Raw genomic sequence first — 14,687 nt, forward strand, 5'->3', positions numbered from 1 at the left:
CTTGAAATGTGTGTGTGATATATATGTATATATAATATGAAATGATATTTTTTATTAGTACATTGAAAGTAATGTACCTTGTTGTAGGTTACATTTTTTTGGAACACCACATTGAAGGCACTCCAAAAATCCCGTCTGTTTTAAGCTATGAAGCTCTATGGCTGAAAGGGTTAATCATTGCAGGGGAGATTATAGTCTCTCAGGCTGTGTAGATTGATCTGCAACCCTACTGTATTTTGTTGTTAATAGATGGAAGAAAAAATAAATATACCCCAAATTTTTCAAGTGCCCTAAGTGACCTTGTGTTATTTTTTTGATTGTTTTCACGTATGAAAATGTTTTACGTAATATTAAATTCCAGTAGACATTTGCATGGATAGTAAAATATTTCCTTATATTTTAATTAACCCTCTATCATTAAATACAGACTTCTCAGATTGCAGAAGAAGCCTGTCAAAAAATTGAACAAATGACTGTAGAAAAAAATGCGCTGCTCAAAGAAAAAGCCGAAACTGTAAGTGCGATGGAAGAACTGAAGAAACGTCACAGCGAACTAGAGAAGGAAGTGAGAACCTAACATTTATATTCAAATCCCATTGTTTGTTTCCTTTCTCTAGTTAATCTCAAACATTTTCACTTGTACATCGTGGCGTTACATTGTGGAAATAGCGAGCAGCTGCAGATTAAATACCAGACATTTTTTATGAATAATGCCTTGTGATCCTAGTGCTACCAGGGTAGTTTAAATAATGTAAGTGGTATTCAGAAATTTTAGGCTTACCAAATTGCATACCAAATACAGTAATAACATTAAAATACTGTAGGATTAACGGTTACGTAGTAATCCTCTGCATTACCCAGGGATTAACCCAGAGAATAAATCTTCAAGCTGATAAACACAAATACAAAAGCAACAATATTCCTGTACAGTCTTCACAAGTGAAGAGTAGTACTCTACCTTTCTTTCACATTTTAGGTCACTTCTGTGTTGTGTGCTCTTGGCATGCATTTGTTTTAATGGAATTATATTTCTCTTAGTTGAATTGCCTGAAAGAGCAGCATAAATCCGCTGCAGAACAAACGACAAAGACTAACGAACAATTGAAAGGAGAATGTAAGAAAACGGAGTCTCTCAAGAAAGAATTGTAAGTATATTTCCCACTATTTCTCTTTATATCATATACATATATATAATTTCATAATTGTGTTGTTTATATAGCACCATCATATTCTGTAGCACTGAACAAGCATTACACACCAGTCCTTGTACCCAGTAGGGCTTGCAAACTTATTGTGCCTGTGTGTGACCCACAAGGCAATTTTCATAAGAAGCCAATCATCCTATCAGTGAGCGCAAGAAGCCAGTACACGGGGTAACAATGCTAACCACTGGGTCACCATACTTTCCTCTGTAGATCCAGATGAACCATCTATTCCTAGAGAGAATTTTTGTTTTATATTAATGTACACCGGTCTTCTAAAATCCACTCAAGATGTAGACCTGAAATTTTGAGGGGACCAATACTGTGCAGAACATCCAATATTCATCTAATTGAAGTTGCTGGGTAGTGCTGTTAGCTGGGTCCTGTCCACGAGCTGTTCTTTTCCAATCTGTATCATCACAATCTTTCTTAGGCTAAGTTCACATGACTGTATAAAAAATCGTCATTTATTTGTAATGCATATGACATCCATTTTTTTTATACAGCAACAGTTATTTAAAATTTACAAGACCAAATACCGTTTCCTATTTTAAAAAATTGTAGCATATCCATAAAATCAGATGTTATATTTTTACTTTATTTTTGTGCACCCATAGCCTTGAATGGGCAAGTTTCATTAGACACACGGTATAAACTATGGCAGGCTGTGATTTTTAGGAAAAAAAAAAAGAAAGAAAAAACACTTATCCTCACAGCCCCATTAAATAACATTGGTCTGAGCGCTGTCCTTGTGCTGTCCGGTTCTTCACAGACTGCACTCGGACCGAAAATACGGTCATGTGAGCTTGGTCTTAGGTCAATTGAAAAGTTCAGTTAATGGATAGGGCTTACAATAACTTAGCCTTCAGTGCTGCACTGAATCACTTATACATGGCTTAACATTGTCTCTGTAGCATACAGGCACTCAAAAAAGGTGGATAATTTCTGCTGGTTCATTACTTGAGGTGCCAGGTGGGGACTAGGCAGATTTAAGATTGTAAAGACCTCACAGATGGGAGAAGGCAGAATCCATGCTTACAGGGGTTATATACGGACAGATGAGGGTGGCCTCCTGCTGTGACATCTGCTCCTGTGCCTATCACTACATACATGACTGGCAATGCTATATTGTGTGCTATAACTTAAAATGATCCAGGCTTTCTCCCTACAGTTCCCTCTTCCATAGTAGTACAGGATAGTGATGGGCCATGGTGTTTTCATGACCATAAAATGAGTTATGGTAACTAAGCACCAGCTAACCCTTGGTGGTGAATTAAATGAGCAAGGGATAACAGATCACCTCGTCCCGCGATACACAAAATGCACCAGTGTGCAATTTCATTTCCCCCACTTGTCTGCCGCATTAAGCTGAGAGCAGGTGTGTAACCACTGGTGAGCGCTCAGGGCAATTTTCAAACCTGGCCCCCCCTACCCACCAGCATGTTGCTTACATATTATACTATATAAGGGACAAGTAGTACAGCCACACCACATATGACTACACATTACTACCATACTGATAATTAAAACACTGAATAAAGACCCATATCAACAAACTGGCCTTACCGAGGTAGAAAGCAGATGTACACCAAATTTTCTTACTGTATAATGGAAAAACTGTAGGTACATATCTTCAATTACTGCACCTTGCTAGCTTGTATCACAAGAAAAGGAGTTCCAGCACTCTACTGAAGATAAAAGATTTATGGCTTTATTGCCCATAAAGTAAAATCCAGCAAAAGATTCATCTGATGCGTTTCCAATCAAACATTCTTAAACATAGCATCTTAATCTTATGATTAAGGTTATTTGGTTGAAACGCGTCAGATGAAGCTCTTACTGGTCTGCGCTGGATTTGTGCACAAGAAAGCTGGGCTGTGGAGTCGGTACGCCAAACTTCCGACTCCTCAATTTTTCATGACACCGACTCAGACTCCGACTCCCTCATGCATGGCTCATGTTTAAGTGATAAATTTACTGTAGTAAAATGATAACATCAGGCTTTTAATCATTATTATGACACAACAATCAAGCTATTTAGATAGAACATAAAATATATTTATTGGAATACAACTCTAGAGCAAAAAAACTTTTGCATATTTAAAATTTATTATACACTATGCAGCAAGTGGAAAATACACAGTGTTCAACAAAAACGTACTGAAGAACATTTGTGCAGTCTATGAATTTGTTCTTAGAAATAGTATCGCCTCCATCAGATCCTCCTTCATAGAAGACCTCAAATCTGACCTAGTTATTTTAAGGCTAGAGAACAACCTCTGTACACTAACTTGGGTTGGTGGCAAAGCAGTAACCACATGGGCAACATCTCTAACAATTTCAGGGTATAAAGGAATTGCCTCGCGCACAATAAGTTTTGATGAACTATTGACTCTTCTACTACTTTGAGAGGAAATGAAAAATTTTATAATTCCACAATTGCCCCTTTTCCAGCACGTCTCTTCAAGATGGAATACATTTTAGGGGTTCTGACAGCAATAGCCAATTTCCTCACTTTGCTAATCAGAGTTGCAGCATGTCCCTCTTGCAGACTATCTCTTATTGCCACCTGCAGCGTGTGCACAACACAGCGCATGTGATGAATAGGAGAGAGGTGTGAAGCAGCTTCAACAAGATCATCTAATTGTAAAGAATCATTTTGCTGTTCTTCTGTAGTATTATCTGTTTGTTCCTCCGTTATTGGAACAGAACTGTGGCCTTCCATCTCCAACATACTGAATCTGAAATGTTCTTCTAGCTGCTGTTCACCTTCATTCTTCTCTTTCATCAGTTTAATTGTACTTATGTTTGAAGCATTGTCAGTTATAATAGCAAGAACCTGTTCTTTTTTGTTCTTAATCCTGCTTACTCTGTCGCCTCATTGCGGGACACAGGACCATGGGGTGTTATGCTGCTGTCCACTAGGAGGCGACACTACGCATAATCTGAAAAAGATTAACCGTGGCTCCTCCTCTGCAGTACACACCCCTGGACGGCATCAGCCTTCTCCAGTTTTTGCTTAGTGTCGCATAGGAGGCACACCTAAAACTTTTAAACTCCGTTTTCACCGATTACAGATGAAGAAAAGTGGGTCTACTGAGAGACTCCCGGCATGGCTCCTTCCTCGGCCCCTTATTATGGGGTGCACGGTTGAAGTAGAGATGGCTATTCCCCATGTCGCTCCTTCCCCAGCCCCTCGGGTGCTGGTTCGAAGTCGAGACCCCCCTCCTGATGGTGACATAGCCCCCTGATGGTGACAACAGCACCTCCCTAATCCCCCTCTGGGAGTATTAGGTTGAAACGCCTCAGGTAGGGCCTGTACAGGCAGCAGCTCCCAGCAGCCAGCACACTACGGCTGAATCCAGGGACCCCAGCCCTACTGTGGGCTCCTGTCGAGGCCGGGGGGAGTACAGGCACAACACAACAGAGGCACAGGCCTTCCTGCGCCCTGTTTCTGCGGCAGCACCAGCTCTACAGTGCCTCAGGGGGACTCTTCACAGGGCCCCCCCTTCCACTTATACCCCACCGCTATCCTGCCTTTAAATCCGGGTGGGTCCGGTTCAGATCCGGCCCCTTCCCGGACTTCCGCGCCGGCCTGCAGTCCCTTTGGGCATCAGGCATCTAATTTAGGCCGCGGCTGCGGCTAGGCCGAAGCCGCCACCTCCTCTCCCCGGCCCGCCCCCCCGGATAATATGACACTCTACAGTATCATAGAGGGGGCGGATCGAGACTGAAAGGGCGCGATTTCACACAGTTCTGCCGCCCTATTCAGCTCTCCGCCCCCTTTTTTCTTAACTTTACTCCGGCGGCCATTATCTGCTGCAGGATAAGGGAAGACCAGCCAGTCTCCGGGGGGCACAGGACTGTGGATCTTCAGCGCTGGACCTAGGAGTTCTTCCTCGGCTGTGAGTCCAGGCTCCTCTGCATAGCCACCGCTGTAGGGCTCTCTGCATAACCACCCCTGTGCACTATGCAGGGCTCAAGGTCCAAGAGAACCAGGCAGGACTGCTATTATGCACTCTGTACAGCCTGCAGTAATACTCTCCCAAGTGGCAGCACGTACCCGCACTGCCAGGACTGCATCCAGACTACTGTGCCAGAGCCCCAAGAAGCTCCTGCCAATGCTTCGGTGTCTAATGCCAAGCTGGAATAGGTCACTCAGATGTCGCAATCTATGACGCAGTCTATAGATAACCTAACCTCCACATTGCTTCAGGCTCTGCAGAGTCATGCCTCGGCTATGAACGCTACCCAGCAAAGGGAAGGCTCGACTCAGGGACATGATGACCCAGGCACATCCATATCTAGGTCAGGACACAAGCGAACCCACAGGTCACGTTCATCTGCGTCATCCCATAGCACACGGTCATCCCCTTCTAGGGAACGACACCGTAGTTCCAGGTCATCTAGACCGTCCCCTACCAGGGACAGACATTGCAGTTCTCCGCAGCGATCCCCGACCAGAGAAGGCCTCCACCCTGGTTCACCCAGCAGGAGACGCCTTAGCGATGCACGGGATTCGGAAGGCATCTGTGATTCCGACTCAGACAAGGAAACTGAAGGGTCTCTGATCCCAATCCCCCCTAGCAATACAGCGCTAGTTGAGGACGTAATCTCGTCCATCCATCGGGTGCTGGACTTTTCTGATCCACCCCCGGAGGCACCACAACACAAGATTTCCTTTGAAGGAGTTCTGAAGTCGCCTAAGTTCTTTTTTGACCACCCAGAGTTTGTCGATCCTTAAAAAGCAGTTCTCACAGCCTGAGAAGAAGTTTACCAATCGCAAATATCTGGAGGCGCGATACCCCTTCCCACAGGAGACCACCAAGGAATGGACAGATCCACCTAAAGTGGATCCCCCAGTCTCTAGGCTAGCAGCACAGTCACTCCTTTCACTGCCAGATAGCTCAACCCTCAGGGACACAGCAGACCGTCAGGTAGAACGCATGGCTCGTTCAATTTTCTTTTTGGTGAACAGTTGGACACGATGATATCCAACGCCACAGGGGGTAAAAGTACCTCTCTCCCCCAACTGAAACCCAAACGCACTTACAAGAAGCGTAACCAAACTCGATTCCGATCCTTTTGGAACTCTTCGGGCTGGTCCGTCTCGCGGCCAGCACAAAATAGCAACCGCTCCCTACGCAGGGACAACTCGTGGTCGACGCAAAAGTCGGACAAGACCTGGCAGTCAAAAGCAGGCCAGTCAAAGTTTAAAGGAGGAAAATCTCAGACTTCCTCCTCATCATGACCCAGGACCACTACCAGTTCGTGGCTCTCCCATTCGGACTTGCCACGGCTCCCAGAGTGTTTACCAAAGTCATGGCAGCCACCATGGACGTCCTGCACTCCAGAGGCATAGTAGTTGTTCCATACCTGGACGATCTCCTTATCAAGGCTCCCACCTTCAAGGACTGCGAGCTCAGCGTCTCAATCACAATCGACATTCTGAGTCGCCTGGGCTGGTTAGTCAACCTACAAAAGTCATCACCAACCCCGAGTCAGTCTCTGACCTTCCTGGGAATGCTATTCAACACCTTCAGGGGTCTAGTGCTCCTTCCCAAGGACAAGGCACTGCCTCTCCGTCTAGGAGTTCGCACTCTCCTCAGCAAACCCCATCGATCTCTCCGGTTTGCCATGAGAGTCCTCGGCAGGATGGTGGCGGCAATAGAAGCGGTTCCATTTGCTCAGCTTCACTTCAGGCCTTTCCAACTAGCCATCCTCAAGTCATGGGACAGGAACCCTTCTTCTCTCGACAGGGAATTCCAGCTGACATCGTCAACCAGGAGGTTCCTGCACTGGTGGCTCAAGCCAACCTCACTAACAAAGGGGAAATCCTTTCTCACGGGTCAATGGAAGGTTCTGACCACCGACGCGAGCCTGACGGGTTGGGGTGCGGTACACCTACACCACAGAGCACAGGGCAAGTGGTCCCCAGTGGAAGCGACCATGCCCATCAACATCTTGGAAATTCGTGCCATCCTCCTGGCGTTGAGAGCCTTCCATCACTTACTGGCAGCCTCTCGCATCAGAGTCCAGTCGGACAATGCCACGGCTGTGGCATATGTGAATCACCAAGGGGGGACCCGCAGTGCCCAGGCGATGCGAGAAGTGACACACATTCTCCACTGGGCGGAAGACACAGGTTCGGTTCTCTATGCGGTCCACATTCCGGGTGTGGACAACTGGGAAGCAGACTTCCTCAGCCGGCAAGGAATGGACTCTGGAGAGTCGTCTCTCCATCCCGAAGTTTTTCGACAGATCTGCCATCGCTGGGGAACTCCGGACGTGGACCTAATGGCATCCCACTTCAATGCCAAGGTCTTCAACTTCATGGCCAGAACTCACGACCCGCGGGCGCTAGGAGCTGACGCCCTGGTTCAGGACTGGACCCAGTTCCAGCTCCTGTACATTTTTCAACCTCTCCCCCTGATATCCAGAGTGGTGAGGAAGATCAAGCAAGAGGGAGTTCCAACCATCCTAATCGCACCGGACTAGCCCAGACGTACATGGTACGCCGACATCGTACAGCTCACAGCAGACGTCCCCTGGCGTCTCCCTGACCGCCCGGATCTTCTGTCACAAGGGCCCGTTCTACCACCAGAACTCAGGGGCCCTCAATTTGACAGCGTGGCCATTGAGACCTGGGTTCTAACCCAGTCAGGGTTCTCGCCGGACGTCATTGGAACCATGATCAGGGCACGGAAGCCAACCTCTGCTAAGATTTATTACCGTACCTGGAAAGCCTTCTTTACCTGGTGTGAATCTCGTGGCCAGACCCCATTCCCTTATTCCCTCCCCAGGGTACTTGGGTTCCTCCAATCGGGTCTGGAGGCCAGACTGTCCCTGGCCTCCCTTAAGAGCCAGGTGTCAGCTCTCTCAGTGCTTTTTCAAAGGTGCATTGCTAACAAGCCGCAAGTAAGGACATTTCTTCAGGGGGTTTCCCGATTGGTTTCCCCCCTACAGACAACCACTAGAAACGTGGGACCTCAACCTGGTGCTGACAGCATTGCAGGAAACACCCATTGAACCCCTTAGGAAAGTCCCACTCCGCCTTCTATCCCAAAAAGTGGTTTTCCTGGTGGCAATCACCTCGCTACGCAGGGTGTCTGAACTGACAGCACTCTCCTGCAGACGGCCATTCCTGGCTTTTTACCAGGACAAGGTAGTTCTCCATACGGTCCCATCCTTCCTTCTGAAGGTTGTGTCCAACTTCCACCTCAATGAGGAAATTTCACTGCCATCCCTCTGTCCAGTCCCGGTTCATAGAGTGGAGAAGGCTCTGCATACGCTTGACCTTGTCAGGGCATTGTTTATCTAGGTGTCTAGGACTGCGCCTTTCCGGAAGTCTGATTCTCTTTTTCTTCTTCTGGAAGGCGGCCGCAATGGTCTGCCAGCTTTCAAAGCTACCCTTGCCAGGTGGATCAAATCCACCGTACAAGAGGCCTACCGCCTCAAAAATTCTCCTCTTCCAGCAGGTATTACGGCACACTCTACACGTGCGGTAAGGGCCTCCTGGGCCATTCGGCACAACAAGTGTGTAAGGCAGCCACCTGGACTAGCCTACACATGTTTACCAAACACTACAGGGTTCATACCCAGTCCTCAGCAGACGCGAGCCTGGGTAGACGTATTCTGCAGGCGGCGGTGCCCCAATTGTAGGGGCCTGTCTACACAATATTCATCCATTGCTTCCCACCCAGCGACTGTTTTTGGACGTCCCATGGTCCTGTGTCCCCCAATGAGGCGACAGAGTAAAGGAAATTTTTGTGTACTCACCGTAAAATCTTTCTCTTAGCCTCTAATTGGGGGACACCGCTCCCACCCTGTCGCCCGTTCCGGGCTGTTATGTTGAGTTCTCATATTGTCTATTTTGAGCTCGTACATAGTTGCCTTCTTATAGGCATGGTTATGTTATCCATGTTACGTTCCTCCTAATGCTTTTGCACAAAACTGCAGAGGAGGAGCCACGGTTAATCTTTTTCAGATTATGCATAGTGTCGCCTCCTAGTGGACAGCAGCATAACACCCCATGGTCCTGTGTCCCCCAATTAGAGGCTAAGAGAAAGCTTTTACGGTGAGTACACAATAATCTCCTTTTTCTGTTCACTTCAGCAGTTCTGAGATGAGTGCAGGCATTCCTTCCCTGTATGTGTTTTTTTTTGGGGGGGGGGGGTTTCCCCCTTATCTGTAGAGGAGGAGCTTCACTACTTATCATGTACAGAAACTGCAGCACAGATTCATCTCAGCTAAAAGTCCAGACCCTTAGATCAGGAATAGGACAGACAATTATAGGACATTTCATAACTATACCCAAATTCTTATGAAAAAATATTCCCCACAAACTGCATTGAGCTACTCTACTCAATTTATTATATATTTTAAGAGTTGGAGTCTGTACATTTTATACTGACTCCGACTCCACCAAAATGGACTCCGACTCCATAGACCTGTAATAAAGCCTTACATCTTTTATTTTCGGAAGATTGCTGGACCTCCTTTTCTTGTGCTACAAACTATATGAAATGCCGAGTCTTGTCCGTGCACCTACTCAAAGGGTGAGCTGTTTTTTCTCCCTGATTACGTTTTCTATAAGAACTCCCCTTTTTTTAGAAATCAGAAAAATTATATTTCCTACTTCCCTGATGGTGTAATTAAGGCACTAGGGGTTTAAATAGTGCTGTAAGGAAGTAAGTTTGTCAGGTTAGCAGTCAGCTCCTGGTTTTTTTTTTAAACTAGAACAGGAAGAGCATAATTCCATATATATATAAAGGATACAATAAGGCAAAACCCAAATAGTTTTTTCTAGTTTAGTATTTTTTACTATCTGGAACTAAATAATAACTATTACATATTAAGTTTAACAATAATAATTTTATTGGATATAAAGACATCACATGACAACAATGGAAATAAAAAACATACAAGACAGATTAAAAAATATATAAAATAAGGAGGAGGTAGACAAACAGCAGCAGCATTCATGAAAAAAGTGCCAGGTGCTTAGACCGAGAATAGATTTGTATAATCAATGTGTGCTGATATAAAGTGCAAAGTGCTTACATTCCAAAGAATAAATTACACATCTGTGCATACAATGCCACAGATTTAGATAAATATATGTGTAAGAGTAATTAGATACAGCACAAAGAGATATACTGAATGAAATTCTACATAAGAGACAATGCTCATAATAATGGGAAAATTCCAGTCCAAGAGTGTGTATAAGAAAGGGTTACCAACCATGAGCCATGCTGGAGATGTGTTCGTGTCGCCCCCCACTCCAACGCGCGTTTCACACGGGCTTCTTCAGGGATTGAGTGGGGATGCCACAGAAGAAAAAGAAACTGTTCCTGAATCAGTGGAGCAGCCTGAATTGGAGGAAGTGCTGTGTTTAAATGATAAAATCCAGTGAAAGGTTGTCTTTAAATTGCTTATATATAGAGAATTTAATGCTGAAATATTTTTATAGTGGCCAAAGATGATGTCCTAATACAACTACATTTGATACTACAAACCATGAGATATTAATTGTCTATAATCGATGATAATTTAATGACACGTCAAGCCGGGCTACACCATCTTTTATGATTTTGGCCTTGATTTCTTTGGATTATTATAGGCCTGGCTCTGTAACGTCACGGATGGTATTTAATGTCTCTCTGTCATATGTGCAGTGTTCTAGATGATATAAATCACATGATAAGGGTGTACTGTGAGCTGTGAACATGACTCGATCCCACAGTTTCCTTGCCTGTCGTGTTTCCATAGTAACCATGCTCTCATTGTCCTTGCAGGGAAGAGCTAAGGCAGGCGGCTGAGCACAAGTCCCAGCAGTTAGCGGCTCTGCAGGAGGAGAACCTCAAACTTACAGAGGAGCTTGGAAGGAGCAAAGAAGAAGTATCCAGTAACCAGAAGGTTGGTACAAGCATATGTATTCTAGCTTTGTCTTGATGCCTGAAATGCTGCATCTCCTTTAACACTGTTAATTGTTTCTAATTGAACATTACTTTCTGTATGTATTACTAATGATACCCAATGATTTGCTATTAACACATTGTTGTACTAAAGGGGTTGAAGGTTAGATTTTAAAAATACCTTGTTGGGAGGTAGAAACCGATCACTTTTGGACATCTCATTTATTTTTCAGTTATGTCTTTTTACTTAAAACCCTCAAATAGTTGTCATTTGCTAAATATTTCTTGTGGTTTTGCTGGAAAATAGATGTTTGTGTTATTTAAGTAGAAAAGGTAGAGATTTCAAAGTATAGCGATTTGTCACTATGGAAACTGACTATTTTGTTCACTCGATTGCTCCAAAGTACAAGGAATTCCTATTAAAGTGCCTTATATGTATGGCGGAATACACAGAACCTCCAATTATATTCCATGACGCTGTCAGTTACCGGGTGTCTCACATTGTAGCTCTCAACATTGGCGTTTCCAGCAGACCTTGTGTTGTCCATCGAGGCTTTAAACATTTCTAAACTAGTTACATAGAGAATAGTTCTCTAAAAAACAAAAAATAAAATCCAGCAATAGGTGCGAAGTATTTTTATCTAAAGTTGTAGAATAGCAAATCCTGCTAGAAAATGACTGTGTGTAATAAGCACAGGTGATATATGATTCATTACTGGTTAATGCTAATAGTTGGCAACAAAGAAATACATGGCATCATACATTACAAATGTGATATCCAGAGACTTCTATTTTTTCCTCTCTGTGATCTGCTTCTTCTCTTCTCTGAAGGAACAGTGTGCCTGTGTGTGGGTGTCTGCAGTTGGCGCTTAGAATGGGATTGCTATTTTAGGTTCTACAAAGGTGACAACAGCAATTTGCACGGATTTGAGTGTTTTATAAAAACATTTTCAAGATTTCTTTCATAAACGAATGTGACTTCTTTTTTTCATTTTTTTTTTTTTTTTTTTTAAACCAACTCTGTCAAATGGTTTTTACTCTCAATCTGCCACCACTACCATGCTGGTGCTTTCTAAAGCTGTGTATATTATCACAAAAAGATGTCCAATTCTCAACTGAAAAAAAAACCTCAAAAAACTGCTTGCGTAGTTTGCATCATTTACCTGTCAGTCAAGGAGGGGAAGAAGCTGTGCAAGGATGTCAAGATCGCCACGGCCTAATCCGACTAATGATAGGATTGCGAATGATGTGCCTGACTGGGCAGGATTAGGGTACGGCCATCATGTCTTTTTTGCATATCGTTCCCATCACCCTGACTAAAGACTATTAGTTTGCATAAAATGCAAGCCATCTTTAAATTTTGTATTTTATCAAAATTAAGAAAAATACATTTTTGGGATAATAACTTTAGCAAGTAATAGTATGGTAGAGGTGGCCATTTGGGGGCAAAAGCCACATGACAGGTTCCCTTTTATGTCCATTTTTTGTAAGTGATAGCCTATATTTGTATACATGTCTGTTTCTTTACACCTAATTATCTAATTACACCTAGCTGTCTAAGCAAATTTATACCCGTCTGCCAACATATCTGTATATTTCTCTCAATTGCCAGTAAAATTGACTTTTGTCAGCTCTAAATCAGCGCTCTGTGTGAAAAGCATAATGGCTTTGCTAAGGCGTTTCATGGTTGTTTTGATGACCCACCTGCATGTTTTCTTTTTTGCTTGGTCTTCCAACAGAAGACACTTATTGTCAGTCAGAATTCATGAAAATAAACTCTGAGAGCCAGGCTGATCTAGAACACCTAGTTACATAGGTTGAAAAAAGACCTAGGTCCATGAAGTTCAGCCTTCCTCCACCACTTAGTATGGTCTTTGGAAGGAATTTCGTGTTTCAGTGACCACACACATATTTATACATATAAATGAGAAGTCCTCTGAGGCGTAGTTTTTCTAAGCTAAACAAGCCCAACTTTTCCAGCTCCTCATCATATGAGAGGCCTTTTATCCCTTGTAATAATCTAGTTTCCCACCTATGAACTGACTCTGGATCCCATATTCTAAATGGTGTACAGTCATGGCCAAAAGTATTGAGAATGAGACAAATAGTAATTTTTCCAAAGTTTACTGCTTCATTTTTTGTAATGGCAATTTGCATATATTCCTGAATGTCAGAGTGATCAGCTTAACAGCAATTACTGTACTTGCAAAGTCAATATTTGCCCAGAAAATGAACTTTAACCCCCAAAACACATTTCAACATCATTGCAGTCCTGCCTTAAAAGGAACAGCTAACATCGTTTTAGTGATTGATCCATTAACACAGGTGTGGGTGTTGATGAGGACAGGGCTGGCGATCAGTCATGATTAAGTAAGAATGACATCACTGGACACTTTAAAAGGAGGCTGGTTCTTGGTATCATTGTTTCTCTTCAGTTAACCATGGTTATCTCTAAAGAAACACGTGCAGCCATCATTGCACTGCACAAAAATGGCCTAACAGGGAAGAGTATCGCAGCTACAAAGATTGCACCTCAGTCAACAATCTATCGCATCATCAAAAACTTCAAGGAGAGAGCTTCCATTGTTGTCAAAAAGGCTCCAGGGCGCCCAAGAAAGACAAGCAAGCGCCAGGACCGTATCTTAAAACTGTTTCAGCTGCGGGATCGGACTACCAGCAGTGCCGAGCTTGCTCAGGAATGGCAGCAGGCTGGTGTGAGTGCTTCTGCACGCACTGTGAGGCGGAGACTCTTTGAGCAAGGGCTGGTTTCAAGGAGGGCAGCAAAGAAGCCACTTCTCTCCAGAAAAAACATCAGGGACCGACTGATATTCTGCAAAAGGTACAGGGAGTGGACTGCTGAGGACTGGGGCAAAGTCATTTTCTCTGATGAATCCCCTTTTCGATTGTTTGGGACATCTGGAAAACAGCTTATTCGGAGAAGAAGAGGTGAGCGCTACCACCAGTCTTGTCTCATGCCAACTGTAAAGCATCCTGAAACCATTCATGTGTGGGGTTGCTTCTCAGCCAAGGGAATCGGCTCACTCACAGTCTTGCCTAAAAACACAGCCATGAATAAAGAATGGTACCAGAATGTCCTCCAAGAGCAACTTCTCCCAACCGTCCAAGAGCAGTTTGGCGCCCAACAATGCCTTTTCCAGGATGATGGAGCACCTTGCCATAAAGCAAAGGTGATAACTAAATGGCTCATGGAACAAAACATAGAGATTTTGGGTCCATGGCCTGGAAACTCCCCAGATCTTAATCCCATTGAGAACTTGTGGTCAATCATCAAGAGACGGGTGGACAAACAAAAACCAACAAATTCTGGCAAAATGCAAGCATTGATTATGCACGAATGGGCTGCTATCAGTCAGGATTTGGTCCAAAAGTTGATTGAGAGCATGCCAGGGAGAATTACAGAGGTCTTGAAGAAGAAGGGGCAACACTGCAAATATTGACTTGCTGCATTAACTCATTCTAACTGTCAATATAACCTATTGGTATTCATAATATGATTGCAATTATATTTCTGTATGTGATATAAACATCAGACAAACACTAATAAAAA

General features: G+C 44.0%; 1 protein-coding gene across 9 annotated transcripts in view; it reads left to right on the forward strand.

Annotated features, from left to right (window-relative positions):
• The window catches only part of CLIP1 (CAP-Gly domain containing linker protein 1), a 121,783-nt gene that overhangs the window by 80,373 nt on the left and 26,723 nt on the right, over window positions 1–14,687 (forward strand). For all 9 annotated transcript variants that reach the window (XM_073676241.1, XM_073676242.1, XM_073676243.1 and 6 more), the window contains 3 exons: window positions 428–565; window positions 1,039–1,145; window positions 11,000–11,120. In XM_073676241.1, the coding sequence (XP_073532342.1) occupies window positions 428–565; window positions 1,039–1,145; window positions 11,000–11,120 (366 nt within the window). The remainder of the gene's footprint in view (window positions 1–427; window positions 566–1,038; window positions 1,146–10,999; window positions 11,121–14,687) is intronic.

Source organism: Phyllobates terribilis, unplaced genomic scaffold (assembly GCF_046119375.1).
Source record: "Phyllobates terribilis strain yellow unplaced genomic scaffold, ASM4611937v1 Scaffold_1__5_contigs__length_1240528914, whole genome shotgun sequence".
Taxonomy (NCBI): Eukaryota; Metazoa; Chordata; class Amphibia; order Anura; family Dendrobatidae; genus Phyllobates; species Phyllobates terribilis.